Here is an 18,491-nt window from a genome sequence, read left to right as displayed (position 1 = left end):
AAATTTGACGATATGATCGCTTCTTTTGGTCTCCGCGAACCAGAGCACACGAACCTGGATGCGATGACTGGAACGAGACACGCTGTGCATCGTTCGGAACATCGCGTCAAACCAAATCACCATCAAGCCGAACGGCGGGATCAAAAACAAGAGATCAAAGAATTAAAAAGAAACAAAAGGGATTCATAAAAGGTGGATAACACGATCAGTAAACAGCGACAGTACTTCCCGTTCCCATTACTTTGGATTGAAGACGTGGAAAAAACAACAAGACAGCGTCGTGTCATGATTAAAACACAACAAACCTTTGAAGGCGGGAGCAGCGATGGTGGAAACAAAGGTTCTCTTTAGCTCTATTCACAGCCAGTGCGTGTGTGTTCGCTTTGAAAAGCCTCTCAGGAGCCACGAAGCCAGCGGTGCGTTCGATGTCCTGCACCAGAGCTCGATTCCTAGAGACTCAGGATGGATTTTGTTCCCTATAAATACGCTGCTCTGGACACGCTCTTTGCAAACATCCAGTCCCCTTTCCGACAAGGCACTAAGATTTCATTCAAGTTTATCGTTCCGTAAGTGCTTTATGCATTTTAAACGCCCACATTCGTCTCAATCCCGGAGCTACCTCGGCGAGCCCATCCACAGTAATTCCCCCATCCGTCTCTTCCTACCGCTCGTGCCCAGAGCAATGTGTCATCTGGGCAGCCGGCCAATCAGGCGGCTCCGCCAGCCACGCGGCGACTCATCCAGCCGGCCGTGACGCGACCCCTCGACGAGGTCGGGAGGCGGCGACGGGAGGCTGGACAAGGCGTGACAGCGGACGAACCTGGACAGACGGTGCAGCCGGTCCGAAGCTCACTGCAGCAGCCGTAAAACGAGATTACAGACAAGAATTCCTGAACGAGACGCCGGCGAACGTCTCGGAGATTTATGATTTCAAAGACACGAAGACATGAAACTCGGTCCGACTGCACCGGCGTTAGATAACACTCGCCTCCGAGGAATCTAAGAAGAACGTGGCACAGTGACAAATCTGTGAATGACTCATCGATGAATCCATCGAGGAATGAAAACGAAAAGAAAAAAAAAAAAAGATCTGCAGCTACATTCAAAGCGACTCTGCCTGCAGACCGGGAGAGAGGAGGCTCGACGGGGGTCGCAAGAGGAGAATCAGTCCAGCAGGTGTTTCTCGGTTCTGCCTGGATTCACTCGGGTGTCAGGAGGACTTTGGCTCAGCAGAAGCTTCACCTCGGTCGACCCTTCAGGGAGCTTTTCAGGAAGGACGAAGGTGCAGCGATGCAGGCAGAGACGAGAACAACCCCACCAGGGAGAGAAAGGCGACAGACAAAGACGGAGATGATTCGAAAAAAAGCAATGAAGAGGAATGTCGGAGAAAGAATCAAAAACCAAACGAGGAGGTGAGACTCGCTGCCACAGCATCACTGGACCGTCCATCAGAGCTCAGCTCAGCGCAAAGGAAACCTGGAACTCCTCAGATCTCAGCAGCAGCAGCAGCAGATCCACGTCTGCAGGAGTCCAGTGTCGTCATCGCTCGGATGCTGCAGAGGCCTCAGCTGCTCCCTCAGTTGGTTCTCCGGTTGAAGCGCTCTAGCACGGTGGCGTTGGTTCGCTCGAACAGCCACTGCTGGCTCAGAGACGAAGGGTCGCACGTGTTCATGAAGATCCGCCGCTCACTGGCGTTGCTGTCGATGCAGCTGTTGCTGACCGGGTGGTACAGACTCTTGTCCTGCAGGACGAACAAAGAAAAACGGACGACACCATTTATCAGAGCAGGAAACTTTCTACTTCCTGTGACTAATTGAAAACTAAACCGTCTGCAATAAATACAATCTGCAAAAAAAAAAATAATTTAAAAGTCGAGGCTCTTGGTTGCAGTTGAGTCACTCGTGTTTTCTGCAGGACAAACCTTCAGCGACTTTCAGGCTGAACTGCAGGAAGTGTTTGAACACAATAAAATATCTAGATACTGTGAAGAGCTAGAATTTTTCCCTCAGCGCTGGTAACATCTGTGGACACCTGGGAAACGTTGTACAAGTTAGTTCCTGTGATTTATTTTAAAAATATTTATAAATAATCAATCAACACAACCTTCACTCCCTTGTGTGAAAAATTACTAAATTAGTAAAATTCCTCTCCAAAGATAAAGATTTCCTTGTTGACAGTTTGAGCCATAATGTTACAACACAGGAAAGATCAGCATGTGCAGAAACTAGATGATGATCTTCATTATTGCACCTTGAAGTCGCCCTTTAATACACTATTTACCGACACTGTGAGGTCTTCACTGAATCACATTTTATTGAATACAAATTACACATTAGTTTATTGGAGCTGGATGTTTTTTCAAACTGCAACGACCACCTTGGCTCTTAATCTACAGAACATATTGAACCTCTTACATTTAAACTGAAGAACAAGTGATCACACATTTGTTCCTCAATCAGTGGAATCAGGAGTGTCTTTTGAAGACTCTAATCACAATCTTCAAATCTAATCTTTCAGGGTTGGTGTCTCAATCATATCTAATCTAACCACCCAGGTGAAACTACAGAGCTTCAAGAACAACATTCTTCTTGTCATGTGAGATTCAGGTCAAATTTGTCAAGAATTACAATTTTTTGTGTGACATGCGGTTCTGTTGGGAAAAATCTGAACTTGAAATCTCACTTTATTTATTTTTTTATTTAAAAAATTTGTAAAAAATAACCTAAAAACTATTCTTCGCTCCTTCGTGCAACAGCGACGCCATAATTGACTCAGTCACATGACACATTTTTCACTGAATCAAAGCAATTTAGAGACTCGTGAAGCCTCTCGGACGTTGTTTTGAGCAGCAGCTTCTTTAGTTTTTTGCACTGAATGTGATAAATAAAGCTGAAATGCCTCCGTTCAGCGCCGTACCTTCCTGTAGCGCCACAGCTGGTTTCCTCTCATGCCGTGGCAGTCGTACAGCGTCACCGGGCTGCTGTGGGAGACGGCGTCGAAGCAGACCTTCTTGGTGTGCATGGGGTCGCCCACCCGGATGTCCTCCCTCCAGCCGAACGTGAACACCTGCAGGCAGGGAAAGGCCACCGTTAAAACGTCAACGTCTACACCTGAAGAAGAAAGACTTCCTCAACGACGACTTGAGTTGAACCTTCAGGTTAAAGCAAAACACGACGGGCAGATTTGGTCTTTAAAAGCCAGTTTTAATTACAGGCATGAACTCATTTTGCTTTTGCAAATTCTGCATTTGTGTTCTTTTTTCTTTTAAAGTAAAAATCTGAAATCAGGAGCAAAACCTTTCTGTAATTTGACTTTTATACTTCTTCTCCAGTTTTGACTTTCACACCTCGAACGGCAAAATTAAAGCTCTGTCACACATTTTCCATTTAAAAAAAAAAACAAAGTGGAAGCATTTTGAAAGTTCCTCTGACTGACTTGAGAATTTGTTGCAGCTTTTGCCTTCATTCCTGTTAAAATCAGTCCATTAAACCAGGGCTTCCCAAAGTAGGGATCACGACCCCCCAGAGGTCCCGAGGCCCCTAGCAGGGGTTGCGAAATGATTTTCAGAATCCTCTGATGTAACCCTTACAGTGATGACAACAGGTTAACGACAGTATCATTTGGAGGTGACACTTGACACTTTGCAGCGCCACACTAAACATCACATAAGCCTCGGTCACAACTGGACACATGACTTTTAGGATTGTACTACCACTACGAATTTTGGGTCCCGTGGAAGTCGTACAGGTAGAGGAAAGGTTGCAAGGCTCCGTCAAAAATGTGTAAGACATGATCAAACCTGCCTTGTGAGTTGCTGCCTTGCACAAAATAGATCCGGGACGGTACAAATTGATTTCACGACAAAAGTTAAGACTTTATAACTAATGGTGATGAAAATAAACAGGAATTCATATTTTGTGTAGCACACACACAGATCCTGACAACTTGGCGGTGACAGCTCGCCTGCAGTGTCACTGTCAGCCCCGGTACTGACTTCCAGCTGATACCGGCCAGCAGCATCGCCAGTGAGCTGACCCACTCCTCCAATGGAGACACGTACTAGCTGCAACACTGATATGTATATATATATTCGGTAATGATTACCTCTTAAAAACATTAACAATATGTCCCAATACAGTGTGAGATCTGCGCATCATCAAAACATATATAAGGAGCAGTATGGGACAAGAAAGACTCCGTTGTCAGCAACTTTGCTGAGCAGAAGCCCTGAAGGATGAACTTCTAATGGGTGAGTAGAGTTCAGTGTTGATTACGCATTGGGATCAGTGATTTGTGAACTGAGTTATCACGTCTGGAATGTAAGAAAATGCTGCTTGTATTCTGTGTGTGTGAAAACATTTGGCAGCTGTGCCATTGATGATGAACAATGTGTAATACAAAGTGTGATCAGATGCGGTGTTTTCATCCATTCATACTGAGGCAGTGACAGAAGAAACGTTTCTTGCACTGAGACATGCAGCCACCAGGTAGCTCAGCTGTACATCTCATTAGATTATGGTATATCCATGATTTGTTTGAAGCAAAAATTTGCACATCTCACTCGCAAACTCGTTGCAGGGGAGCAAGTTACACTTACTGTGTCGCTGTTCGCAGAGAATTCATAGAATCTTTTTGACATGTCAAAGATCCTGCCTATTTGCTTACAGGCTGTCTGCGACCTCGAAATTTCACAAGACGGACTTTATATTTTGGATGCAGACAGGCCGTAGGAGCTCGTACGGCCGGTTGTGACTGAGGCTTAAAATCATATCATGGCTGTCAGGCTGTTCTGTTCCTTTTTGTTGTCGTTTTGTTTGGATATACCTATCAGTGTGTGCGTTGGTGTGCACGTTTTGTTATGTTTCCGTCACCTCCAGGGACAGTGGGGGGGTCGCCAGTCTCAGGAGCCATTATTTTGGGGGTCGCGGGCTTTGAGAACCCCTGCATTAAACGATCGTCCCTGTGGATAACAAACACATTTAATAAACCTACATCTTGACTTGCGTGGGTTGGTGATTATTTAATAGTTAAACCTGCGACAGATTTTTACAATTTTATCATTATTTTTGCACAACATTTATTTGAAATTGTGCATTGGGGAATTTAGGGTCAATTAATCCTTTAAAAAAAACAAAAACAAAAAAACTCCACTCGCTCTTTCGCTGCTAAACGCTTCACTTGCTAACTTTGTTGTCGTTCCATTTATTCTTACCTGTCGCATGCATGAAGTTGTGGTGATGCAACAGGTAAGTAAACACGGAAAATCTCAATAAATTCTAAAGTGAGGTCTTAAACCTGCATTCTTTCTAACAGCCAGCAGGGGGCGATGGTGGCCGTGTATCAGTCAATGAGAAAATGATCCAAAGTCTCGCTGGATCTGCTGCGTCAGTAAACATATTCCTGACGAGTTTATGATCTCAATCAGTAGTTTGAAGCCTCCTTCAGTACAATGTGGTGTTAGTTTTGTAAATTTTAGAAGCATTTAGAAGAAAACAGACGATAAACACGGCATATTTTAGGGCGAGACTCACGTGAAAATGTCCAGTTTCCAAAAACTGAGATGCCAAACATACAACACGTGTGACTTTTCAGTGACAGTCAACAGCTTCTGTAGCAACTGATCACGCTTTCATGACGCTAATTGATCTCACATCTGCGTTTAAAAAAAATAACGACAAACTCAATAATAAGAGTTGATAAAAGCTGCTGTTTAAATCACAATCAGGCATCACTGACCACCAAAATTAACTTCTCAACTGAACCGACCCTAAAGTTGAGCTGGTTTTTCTGCTGGCTTCGACACTGTTTAAAAAAAACACAAAAAAACCCAACTCTGGCGTGTGATCTTCCTGTAATCTGAAAACACAAATAAGCAAATAAATCTCTCCGGCACTTTGCGAGTGACTCGTCTCGCAACAGAATCAAAAAGCCCGACGAGGACAGCTGCCAGAGGGCCTCCTGTGATTTGCGGCGAATCCATTTCTCGCTGGCTCCAAATGCAAATCGCAACTGTGACACAAATTAAACTACAATGCATCTTCAGATTAAAGCAATTAAACTGTCAGAGCTGCGAGGCGCCGCGGAAACAAAGGGGGACATTCAATCCATTAAGGTTGTATTATGAGCTCGGTTTAAAGATCTCTGGCGTGACAAACGCAGTCCTTTAGAACAATGGAGGAGCTAATGAAGCCTCGGCGCCGTTCGTGTGACACGTTTATATCTGAAACACAAAGACTAAAGAGGCAACGTGTAAACAACGACTTCAGGAGAAACCCTCGTGAAAATCTGCATCACAGCCAAAAAAAAAAAGTTTGGAGAAAGTTGGATTATGAGACTCTGAAGGTTTGCTTTAGACCATTTCATCTCTTGTGGGGTTTGACCAGATCTCTGTAGTTCCTGTTTAAGAAATTTGACCCGTATTGACATTTGACAGCAGTAAAAATATCGTAAACGTCGTCGTTTTAGCCTGAAATTTGATGACTTTTCCTAAAGCGTTGTACTTTTGTACACATTTTTGTACACCGAGGCTGTTTCGGGTCAAATCAAGGGACTCTTGAAACTGTGAAACATGTTTAGTGTGTATTGTTTGTTGGCTATTTAGCAATTTTAAATAGATCTGTAGTTTAAAATCTGGTATAGACACTTAGTATGAGGGACTTCTTGTCTAAACTGAGCCGGACCACACTGTGAAGGCATAAAACATGACCAGTATGTCGGGGTCAGGCTGCGTTTCTACCCAAAGCATCCGGATATAAAGTCCTAAAAAACGTTGTTCAGGGAACTATCAAGGTTTTTTCACACTACAAGTTGTCCACGTCAGTCCAAGAACCTGCACATTAATCTGCAAAGTATTAAGGAAGCCATTTTTGAGCATCTTTTTTTAACTCCAGCAGGCAGCACAGAAGACTTTAGGACGGCGTAGGCCATCGACGAGTCAAGTCGGTTAATAAAGACACATTTAAAACAACCAAATGAAACAGGGACACATAAATGGCAGTGAAACCCGATGACGAGGCAACGAATCTGGATAAAAACACGATAAAATATTGGAAAATAAAAGAGACGTGACTAAAACCAGACAGGTGGTCGCTGTTGAAGTAGAACCGATTAAACAAAAAAAGAGAAATGGAAGGTTGGATGACTCGACTCAAACCAAAGAAATACATTTAACAGAAAGTCGACTTCTACTTACATCTTTACCAATGATGAAACCACATCCACACCTAGCCACAACAGACCTTAACGAACCCCATTGTGGCAGGGGGAGCACTAACGACTCACATAACGAGGGGGAGGAGAAACAAACCCCCAATGAAACCAAAACTCAGGTGTTAATGTCTCCTTAAAGATATAAGTATGTGGAACTCCCAACTAGTCAGTCAGAACTGATGAATCCTCTTGGATCAGAGGTGGAACGTCTTCAAGGAACTCAAGCAAGTCCAGTTGCTACGATGAATCTACGAGAATAACCATGACCTGGATGACTGAGAATCCTCACAGACATCTTAACTAATCTGTTGTAATAAAACAAAAGCTCCAAAATAAAAGCCTACTGGTTGTTTCAAGCCCAACAAAAGTCCCCGAAGAAACATCTCCTAAAGCACTTCGCCACTTCGATCGACAGTTTAAAAACCACCAGACACACAACAGCCGCCACCGAATGACGATTTAAAAGCGCCTTTAAACGCAGGAAGCGGTTTGATTGGAGAACACAGCTGGGTTCTGGTCCATTAGCACCAATTAGCACGTACGGATTTGTGCACAAACCCCCCCCAAAAAGATCAAGATGTCAAGAAAAGAGGCAGATCTTCTGCAGAGACGTTTCTAAATTCTGAAAAGGTCTTACTAAAGCTTCAGATCTCAGAAGACACTAAAGCATCTGGTTCCTCAGATGAAGATATTGGATCATTTAAAACCTTAGAGACCAATAATAAGATCACAAAATCCATCCTGAACCTGACAGGAAGTCTGTGGAAGGACGCTCCAACCAAATGGTCATAAAAGCGTTAATAATTTTTACATTTCTATGTTTTTTACTGTATTTACAGTGATTTATTTTTTTTTACTAAATCTAAAGTCTGAGATATAAAGATCAACATTATCTTTAAATGTTGGCAGTAAAAGTACAAACTCGTAGAAACACTTACGTCTTAAGTTAAATTACCGGTTGAGGAGGCAGGTTTGTGAAGCAAGAAAATAAAACAGACGTGTGCTGAAGTTTAAAACCATGAATGGGAAGTGAGGAAGAGTCCAGCGTTTGCAGATTTGTGGTGAAACATCGGAAAATGTGTCTTGTTTTTGCAAGAATCTGGTTCTGCAAAGTTCCACAATCACAGAATAATCTGTGATCTAATAAACATGTCGAAACAAAACACTTTCCAGCCCACAACCTGCATTCTGTGTCTTCTGAGGATGCAACAGCTGCAACATGCATCCTAAAGGCTCCCACATGAGGACGTTTGTGTACATTTTCTGGCTGGTGTGGACGTCGGCAGCGTGTTTGCTCTCCGGGTTGCACAGATTTTCTTTCTTTCCGCCCACAGAAGGTCTTTGTCAGACGCGCTGAGCTTGTTCTGCCCACAAGTTTGTTCTTTCTGCTGCACTTTTCTCCCTTTAAACTGATGAATGTATCATCAGTGAGCAACATTTTACAGCCTCAGCGTCGCTCGGCACATCCACAAAACTCAAACTTCTCTGTACGTTAAGTCGCAGATCTCTGACGAGAAACCACAAATGTCCTTTATTTAAAGGTTTAGTGATAGAATAAGAAAGAATCTCCTGTTTTTCTCTGGACACAAGATTTAAGCCACAAATACAAACAGTTTGTAATATTTCATGTGTCCTTGTCTCCACGTTTGTTCATTTTTGGGAATCCTGAAGGCTGTTTTTGCAAAATAAGGATCTTCTCTGTTCAGTCCGACCGAGAAAAACACACCTGAAGCAGAATTCATTTGGTTTAAACCAAAAACACTCAATTCCAAAAGCACCAGAGGACATTAAAACCAGTCCAGAACAAACTGGACGATAATCAGAGCTGATCTGACGCCGTGAATGGAGGGAAAATGCCAACGTTGTTCAGTTTTGATGCACGTTTTTGAGCTTCACCTTAGAAAAAGTTGCTGGAAATGGCAAAACTGAAAAAACAAATCCTTAATTTATGAATAGTTTTTTTTTCTTCGAAAAAGAAAAGAAACTGACTTATTATTCACCAACCAACAGTCGGAGGCGCCGCTTTGGTTTTTGTGTCTTTTCATTTTCAGTTTTTTTCTACTTTTTTCTGCATTTTATTTGTTAATCAAAGTAGAAAACTACGTTTGGCCTCGGACTTTGTTTCACGTTTTTGAAACGTTCTGAGAAAGTTTAACAGCTGGAACATCCGATACTGAGATCTGAACTAAAATAATATTACTTTTCTCACTTGCTTGTGTAAAATCAGTTTCGGCATCATGTGTAAAAGTTCATTTTTCAGGTGTGATTTTACAGCATTACTTCACTTAACTGTTCTAGTCTTATTTTTGTTTATTTAATAATTTACTGACTTCTTTCTCGTTGCTTTTTTGTGTTTGTGTCTTTTCACTTTTCTTCAGTTCCGCATCGTGTGTAATATTTCTAATGTTGTCTCATTTTTCAGGTGCAATATTGTATTTTCATGTGTGTTACTACTTCAGTGTCATTGCCAGCATTCATTGTCACTGCAGTATCTGGTTCTTGTTTTATTTTGAGCATTATATCTTATTGTTTTTCTGCTTTATAGACGCTGCATTTCTTATTTTATGTCAATTAGTTTTTTTTCTGAGCACTACAGCTTCCTTCAGACCGATCCAGTCTCATTCTCCTTCTGTTGCTGCCATAAAGGCGTCGTGTCCTCGGCTCTACCTGCCGCCTGTTTGCTCACCTGTCCGTGGCTCCAGCTCACGTCTCCTCGTCCCTTCACGCAGCTCTCCAGGCGGATCGGGCTCCCGGATAAAAAGTGTTTGCTCTCCATGCACATGCCGCTGCCTGCGTTACGGATCTGCAAAGCAAACACGCGTCAGAATCACAGGAAAGATCCCTGCTCGGTTTATTTGCTCTCAGGCCACATTTGCAGACAAAAATCTGCTACAACAGATAAAGCTACTAGAACCAAACATTTTTTTTGACAGTTTCTTTACATATTTTAGAGGAAACTGTTGCAAACGATCCTATTGTTTTGGTCTTCCATACGACAACACTGGGGGAAAAAATGTCGTACGAAACCAATAAGAAAAAAAAAACAGATTTAGGTTCTGGTTTCCAAGTCAACCTGTTAAACTACATTTAAAAAGATCTCATCCGTCCTGATCCACCGTCTCATTTGGTGGTTAATACGTATATTTTTAGTAAATTGTTATTATCATTTTTGGCAAATTTTACAACAAGACATGCAGAATAAAGTGCTTTTTGTTTTTGCACTTTTTGACTAATAAATAGTGCCACCTTTGCCAATTTCTGTAAATTTCCAACAAAAGTTACACCAGAAAGCTGAAAATGTGACAGTTCTTTTGGTTTTTCCACTGTCTGACTAATAAACGTCGCCATTTTGGTGATTTCTAAAAACAATAACGTGTCTTTCAAACCTGCCGGTGGGTTTTGGGGTTCAATAGATCAAACAATCCTTCACTTGATTCACACAAACCATTTATTTTGTGAAGTTGTAAAACAATAAATGTAGAATTAAGTGCTTTTGATGAAATATCCCAATTTTTAGCCTGGACTTGGTTGTTTTTTTTCCCAACAAACGTTACACTAGAAAGCTGAAAATCGACAATTCTTTCTGTTGTTTTTGTCTTTGTGACTGATAAATGGCACCACTTTGGTGATTCATAAAAAAAAACAACGTTCACTATGAACAGGGATTTTGTTGAAATGTCACAGTTTCAAGATCAGATTTGCTTTTCTGACAGAATGACAGGTCCCAGAAGACGAGCTCGAAAAGCTGCAAATCCAGCAAATGTCTCTGATATTTACAAAACCCTCTGAACCCCAAAACCCATCAGCAGGTCAGAAAATCGTGAGCTGACCGTACCTCTCCCCAGGCGGCGGCCGGAGGCTCCACCGGCGGGTAGTGTTTGGGCAGATCCCAGGCCACCTCGCTCATGAACCACTTGAAGCTCTTGCAGTTGAGCTGGTTCCTCAGCTCCTTCTGCACCGTCATGTCTCCGGCCGACAGGTGGCGGTACTCGGGTCGGCGCTGGTAGATGTACTCGGCGTACTCGTCCATCCAAACCTCCGCCACGCGCTTCAGGTTCTGAAATCCGAATAAAGGCACAGTTTAGTCACACTTTTATACCACAGGTCAAGTGTTTAACTGAGAACCAATAACGTTTAGTGACCAATAAAGTAAGTTTCCACATCTACAAACTGCAGCAGCTGATCCATCAAAGATACAGTGACGATATTCCTGCGACTAGATTAACTGACGTCATTTGGGCAGCAAATGGTTCCGAATCGTGTGCCGTTGGGTTGCAGAACTGTTGATACCATTTAGTCGGAGGTTGGAGGTCATTAACCTCCCCAGAGTCTCTGTCATGGTCCCGTTGCTGCTAAACTCCCACAATGCTCTCTGCTGCCAACATGAACTGTAGTCTGAGTGACGTCTCCTCTGGTTCTCTACAAGATTAAACTGTAAGAGGCTCCACCTGGTGGAACAACCAGGTACTACAGCTGATCTACGATGCAGCTTCTATAACACATGTAGAGAATAGAGGTTTTCTGCGTCTTTTAGAAGAACCTTTAGGAACACCTTGGATGCAGAAATAATTTTTTCTTAATGCTTTGCAGCGCTTTTTATTCGTCACACTGGATTGATTTTAATAACTTCAATGTACAGGAAGTGCACATTATTCAGGAACATGGTGTCGGATGGAACTTGGTTTTGCAGAGACTAAATATTTAATGACTCAGTACATAAGTAAATAAAACTTTATCATGACATCTCCAGGTTTTACAAACTACTAAAGAAAACTGTGCTCACCAGCAAATTTTTTATTTAGCTTAAAGGAGAGCACAATGAAGGAAACCAGCGAAGCCTGCGGCCATAAAACCAAGACGTGATTCACTACTCTGAGCTGAGACAATCTGGAGAGTTGGAATCAGGTTTGTTGCACACAAATCATAAAATATATACAGAGAGAGTCTCGAAAAAAATAAAATATGAAGTCATAAAAAACACTGATAATATAAAAATGTGTACAGATTAAGGTGGTTTTTCATGAGGATGAGTTGACAAGTTGGGCTCCAGTTTTATCACACAGGTTCGTAAAGGAGAGCACAATTTGTGGAAGGACGCTGGGGATGCAACATTTGAATAATCTCTTAATTAACTAATCAAGTATTGATTGATGCTGCTGCTGATAATTGATAACCCAAACCAAGCACAGTTTTTCTTGTGTTGATGTTGCTGTTTTAAGTGATGGACACATGGTTTAGGCTGCAAAGTCGACTCTTTTCCATTTCTGTCTGGAGCCGGGTGGAGGTTGGCCGTCACGCCTGCTAGACTGCTAGCTCGGAAATGACAGCAGGTCTCTCCGGCAATTCCTTTACATCGGAAATGCAAATGTAGATATCCTTCGGAGCTTGAAGAAGCCGACGCTGGAGGCTCGATAAGGTAACTACCAGCAGTAGTCAGTTTGCACCTGACTATCAGCAGTTAGCACGTTAGCACGACCAGCTAACTCGCCAAAACAGGACAGACTGCAAGCCAAGTTCGTGTAACTTCTCTGGAGAGCTTCTTAGAGAGGCGGGAGAGACGAGGTGTTCTTGGCTGATAGCAGTGACTTCTCAGTCTGCAGACAGTCAGAGCTCAAGTTTTTTTAAAGGTTAAATTGCCGCAGCAAGTCGCGCCAGCGTTCAGCTCCAGCGTCCCACAAGTCTTCGTCAAGTCTTAAACACGTGAGCTCTGGTCAGAGGTCATTAGGGGTCACTTACATCATCGTCATGGAGCCTGTCGCCAGCTAAACCCCCACAATGCTCTCTGCTTGGAGGTGGAGTTGGCAAGCTTAATTTTAGTTCAATCTATTTAATCCAACTCTCAGCTGATGATAACTTAATTTCCAGTATTGTACGTTGGGATGCTGCAATACACAGCAAGTTGCCTCCAGCTCTCTGAAAAGAAGAATGACTGAAGCGAGCGTTAGTGAACAGGTGTTTTAAAGCGATTGTGCTCTGTCTGTTATTTTTTCTGTGTAAATGTCAAAAAGGAAAATCTTCTGTCGGAGGATAAAATCCACTTGAAAGCCCAACAGTCGAGCGGTTTGTTAGCAGATGTCTGCGTTTCTGGGCATCATGTCTTCATTGAAACACAGACTAAGCCTTCATTTGTACATCCTGCCATCCTCCATGTTTTGATTGATTTGACACGACAAAATGATCAAAAGGCGGCGAGCAGAAAGGAGGCCAGTCATCATACGAGACCTGTCATCGCTTCCCGGGAGGCAACTGATGAAAACGTAGCAGCAACTCGTCTGCAGTCATGAAAGCCGACGCGACGCCGAGCCGAAGTTAATTTACAGGGCGGCTTCGTAAAAGTGCAAAAACGTTTCTGTTGCTTTCCCTTTGTCTCTTTTTCATATATTTGCTCTCAGGAAGCTGCCTAATTAGGTCTCTCATGACTTCATACGTGCCTCGTGAAACCCTGAAAGAACACACGGAGAACGGTTCTGTTGAAACTCGTGGTGCTCTACTGTAAGTGGAGTCCCACAATAAGGAAATGTAAATAAAATATGGCCCTTATAGGTTTTGCTGTCTGTTGATGCAAACCATAAAACTACAATAAAACATCGTACATAACTCAACGATGAGCAACTAAAATTACTGCTTATTTTTTACCCCCTAAGATAATTATTTTGCATCTTTTATTTAAAAATTCTGCAAAAATAAACAACAAGTAGATCTTTGGAGCAACTTAAAAACTGTCAGTGAGTCAAATGCAACCAACAAAAACAGCAAAAAATCAGGTCGCATATGGCTGAACTGCAGGCTGCGTTTAAACGAAGTCGTTAGAAAGTCTGAAAATAAATGAATGAGGTGAATAGTTATATTTCAATAGTATGTAGAGCCACCGTTCCATCTTTTCCCACTGTTGGTAATATGTAAAAAAATGTTTTTTGTAAAATAGTTAAAGAAATGTGACTTTCATTTCTTCTTTTTTATGATTTCTATCATGTTAACAGACTTCACAGATTTCTGATTTTGTCCTTGTTCGTGGTTGTTCTGTTTTCAAAGAGCTGCAGGACTTTATATGGCAGAGAAAAATGTGAAAGGAGCAAAGAAACTGCTTAGATTTCAGAAGTTTAAATAAACGCATTAACCGCCCAATGGAGATGCATTCTTAGAGACGCCGTCGCACTCGGGGTTCAGGAGGTCGGATAAGCAAGTGAAATATTTCATACAGTAACTGCAGCACAGACAAGTTCCTCAGTGAGTTCTTTAAGGTGTCTTCAGCAGAGATTTACACCTCAGTAACCGGATATCCACCCGACTGCAGCCTTTGAGGTGTTCGGGGCCAAAAAGCAGCGTCTGAGGCTCAAGTCTGGGAATACTGATGGCAGCAGCCTCGGAGGTGCGGATGGTGAAATGAATGCAGCGAGTCTCCCAGGAAAGAATAAACACAAATCCTGCAGCCCTCCAAGGTACAGATGTAGTGGGAAAAAAAAGCTGGCAGCCACACGCAGCCTCCCTGCAGAAACAGCTCATCGCCTGCAGCCAAACTCCGGCTCTGAGCTCTCTGGGTGAAGTGGAGTTCAGCTTCTATCTGCCTGCGAGTCGACCGGACTCGGAGGGGGTTTCAGGGGTTGGAGGTTGGGATCCTCCGCTGCACACAAACTCTGTGAATGTGTCTGGCGGCCCTTTTGTTCTCAGTATCTGTACCTGCTTTTTTCTTTTTTGGTGCACAAGTAAAATCCCCTCTGCGCATAAAGTGAAAGGAAGAATGTTTTGTACACCATGAAGTGACGTGAAACGCATCCACATTCAACAAGCGAAGCCGCATTGGGGGGGGATAAAGAAAAAGACTTTAACTCTCACCTCAGGCAAAGAGTCACCGACCGTGACCGAAGCATCTCCGGGTGAACCGTAACTAAATCCTGACCAAACTCTTTATTGACTTTCCTTAAAAGAGGACTCCAGCAAGTTTGTGCTCCATTTCCAAAACCGGCAGAAGACAAGTTTGAGAAAAAAAAGGAGTCAGAATCAGTGGAGTGCAAAGATTTTGACTTTTAGGATTCTGTCAGATGCGACCGACTCGTACCCTGCGTGAACTTGAGGCTTAAAAGTGCTGCAGTGAGGTTCGGAATAACAACTGTGGAAGCTAATTCATGCTTTCTGCAGCAACGTGGCTGCAGCAGGACACAAATATCGTCATCTACACGAGTCTGCAAGCGTCTGTATCAACACCTCTGGAAACATCTTGGAGAACCACATGGACTGTTTGACTGAGCTACGGTGCTGAAAATAAAAACAATACACGAGAAACCATGGGGGCTGCAAGGTGGCGCAGTTGGTTAGCACTGTTGCCTCGCAGCAAGAAGGTTGCCGGTTCGCGTCCCAGTGGGGGCACCGGAATCTTTCTGCGTGGAGTTTGCATGTTCTCCCCGTGCAGCGTGGGTTCTCTCCGGGTTCTCCGGCTTCCTCCCACAAGGTCCAAAAACATGTTGAGGTTAATTGGTGATTCTAAATTGTCCGTAGGTGTGAATGTGAGTGTGCTTGGTTGTTTGTCTCTCAGTGTGGCCCTGTGATAGACTGGTGACCTGTCCAGGGTGTCCCCTGCCTTCGCCCTAAGTCGGCTGGGATAGACTCCAGCCCCCCCGCGACCCTAATGAGGATTAAGTGGTGTATAGAGGATGGATGGATGGATGGATGGATGGAACAGGCGATGGTTGCGTCTTTGTTGTTTGTCTGCTGCAACATTTCCGCATTCATTCGGCACAGAGAATCCTGTACTCAGAAACTTCTGTACAAACAGGTGGACTGTTTTAGGAGAGTTGTAATTGAAGTAGCTGCTGCCGAGCTGTTTTGATTTGTACATGCTTTCCATCGACGGAACACTGTATTAAGCTCGATGCCAGTTTACTGAGCGCCAAACACATCAGGAATAGTTAAACTGACACAGTGCGACAGTAAAACCTGTAACCAGCTGCTATATCCTGCAGAAAGTGCAAAGTCAGAGCTTTTCAGAGACATCCACAGGAGCCCTGAGTGTTCTTCTGAGTTCGATGGGAGGAACCAGATCGACGCTACATTACAGCTCCATCAGTCCTGTCAGATCCCGCGGTTGCCGCGTCGTGAACGCCTGGAAGATGTCTGAACCTCAAAGTGTCGTTTTCATGATATTTTTCATGCAAGCAAACAGAAAACAGCATCCACGCCTCTTCTTCCTTCTCCTCTGTTCGGTCGGCAAACAACAGAAGCTTTCTGCAGAGATCTCCTTCCCCATACTCTGCATCTGCTCCCAAACTTTTCTCAAAAAAGCGCTTTTCTGCTGCACCGCTTCTGTTGGCTGATGCGCCTTTAAAACATGCTCAAAACAAGTTCTTCACATGGTTTTCTCTCTGAAAACAGATTTAAATGAAGTACACACCCTCCTCTGTTTGTCTATTTTTATGTTTTTGCAGCAAAAGCTCTGGTTCCTGTACCATCAGCGCAGCTAGAACGCATATTCAACAGCAGGTCAGTGAGTTCATGGCTCAATAAGCTAATTATGTCAATAATAACTGCATTTTGAACAAACATCTAGAGCTATGTTGACTGCAGCTCCTTCTTAATACGAAACAGCTTCACCAGTCGTCCAGTCACATGAAGCAAATCAGCAACAGAAAGGCCTGTTTTTACGTCTGATTTGTTTTGAGCTACTATGCAGAGAAAGACACTCGGGACAGAGCAGCCTGCGGTACAGTAAGTGTTTGTGAATTGTTAAAGCTGCTGCCTGTTTGATATCAGCATTCAATGCAGCCTCACTGAGGGGCTAATGGTCAGAGCGAGGAGGCAAAAACAGAGGCCAAGAGGTTTAATTACATATTCAGCTGAGCCAAACAGAGCCAGGTGTCAGACCGAGGCTGACTCATGCATAATTCAGCTACGGGCCAGATGAGCATTTTTTAACACTTCTTATGCTGTGGTCAAGTGTTAAAGCTCCTGTGGAAAAACAGAAATGCGAGCTAATTATTGGGGAACTGTAAGTTGTGACACATTTTCAGAGCTGAAAGGACACGAGAGGTGATGAAAGACTGCTACTGCGGAGTCCGGTTCAGCGCTTATCTCTGGGGTTTTATCTGCAGGTTTTGATGCTCGATGCACTAAATACATTTCGGCTGGTGTTGAGGTTTGACAGACAGTTCCAGGTTAGTGTTATCTCCCACTGAAGCTACTGCAATCATCGGGTTGTGCAGATGCAACTGTCGTGACTCGCTGCAGAAACAAGCAAATTTTAATGTCTGCTTCGAGTAGTTTCAGGCGGCTTTCCACGTTTCCTTTTCCAAAATGCTCTCCGCTGCAGGAATCAACAGCTACATGCAACACTTCCATTGTGCAAAAAAAAAAAGACAAGCCAGCTTGATTCTTTTGGCGAATAGTTGTAAAGATTTTCTGTCCATCAGGGACTTTCTTCATATTTGCCTGCTGGTTATTGAAAATGGTTTAATTTTCCAAACATGGTGGACTGTCTTCAGCGAGCTGACGAGGGTAGATGAAGACAGATGATTAGAAAAAGTCGTGTTTTTGGTAAAGATAATGAAAGAGTGGGTGAAAACCTGACAGTCGAGGGATACAGACAGTAAAATAGCTGCTGACTTTTATTCTGTTGTTGATCTCGAAAAGTATTTGTGAACAAGACAGATTTCCTGCAAACATTTCAAGACCGACTGATGTGGACGAAAGACAAAATGTGACATCTGTTGAATAAAGTTCTGCATCAAAACATTCACAATCACATTTAATGAGTCCAGGGCCAGGCAGGCTTCATCATGCTGACGTTAAAACGACGTTGGTCTCTTGTATCGCAAAGCTGTCTTTTATTGGTTTTTGTTTGCGTTTTCTTTTTCCAGGAAGTAGCCGCTGTTGGTTGTAGTGAGTTTAGAGAAACACAAACAAGCCAAAGTGTTAAATAGCAGAATGATGTTGCGGTGTAGAAGACTGTTCTGTATTGTACTGTCTGGACTGTGGGGCACTTGTGTCACTGCCTGTGTCCACCATGTGGCGCTACAGAACACCCACTATTTGCTGTGTATCAGGTGTAAAACTCAGCTTTCATTTAAATGGAAAGGTGTTTGTCCTTCTGCTTCCTGTAGGTGGTGCTATGACTCCTAAACGTGACATTTGGGGCGGCTAGAACGATGAACATTCGAAATCGACCTCGAAATTATGTTTTACGCCACCTCACCACAGTTCATCAAAATAACACTTACTCCATTAGCAGGCGGCAAATACACAAGAACTTTCCTTTTCTTTCTTTCTTTCTTGTGAAAAATTTACTTTTTTTT

At 43.2% G+C, this 18,491-nt stretch overlaps 1 protein-coding gene across 1 annotated transcript in view; it reads right to left on the bottom strand.

Moving 5' to 3' along the window:
- Positions 1 to 1,551: 1,551 nt before the first annotated feature.
- LOC103358844 (polypeptide N-acetylgalactosaminyltransferase 10-like) overlaps positions 1,552 to 18,491 on the bottom strand; it is a 123,612-nt gene continuing 106,672 nt past the window's right edge. The window contains exons 9-12 of the mRNA XM_008283984.1: positions 11,045 to 11,266; positions 9,896 to 10,012; positions 2,917 to 3,066; positions 1,552 to 1,741 (exon numbers count right to left, since the gene is read on the bottom strand). Of these exons, the coding sequence (XP_008282206.1) occupies positions 1,577 to 1,741; positions 2,917 to 3,066; positions 9,896 to 10,012; positions 11,045 to 11,266 (654 nt within the window). The 3' untranslated portion in view covers positions 1,552 to 1,576. The remainder of the gene's footprint in view (positions 1,742 to 2,916; positions 3,067 to 9,895; positions 10,013 to 11,044; positions 11,267 to 18,491) is intronic.

The sequence above is a fragment of the Stegastes partitus genome, unplaced genomic scaffold (genome assembly GCF_000690725.1).
Source record: "Stegastes partitus isolate 25-593 unplaced genomic scaffold, Stegastes_partitus-1.0.2 Scaffold336, whole genome shotgun sequence".
Lineage (NCBI taxonomy): Eukaryota > Metazoa > Chordata > Actinopteri > Pomacentridae > Stegastes > Stegastes partitus.
Note: the sequence above shows the minus strand (reverse complement) of the source record. Positions and strands in the feature narration are given on the sequence as shown.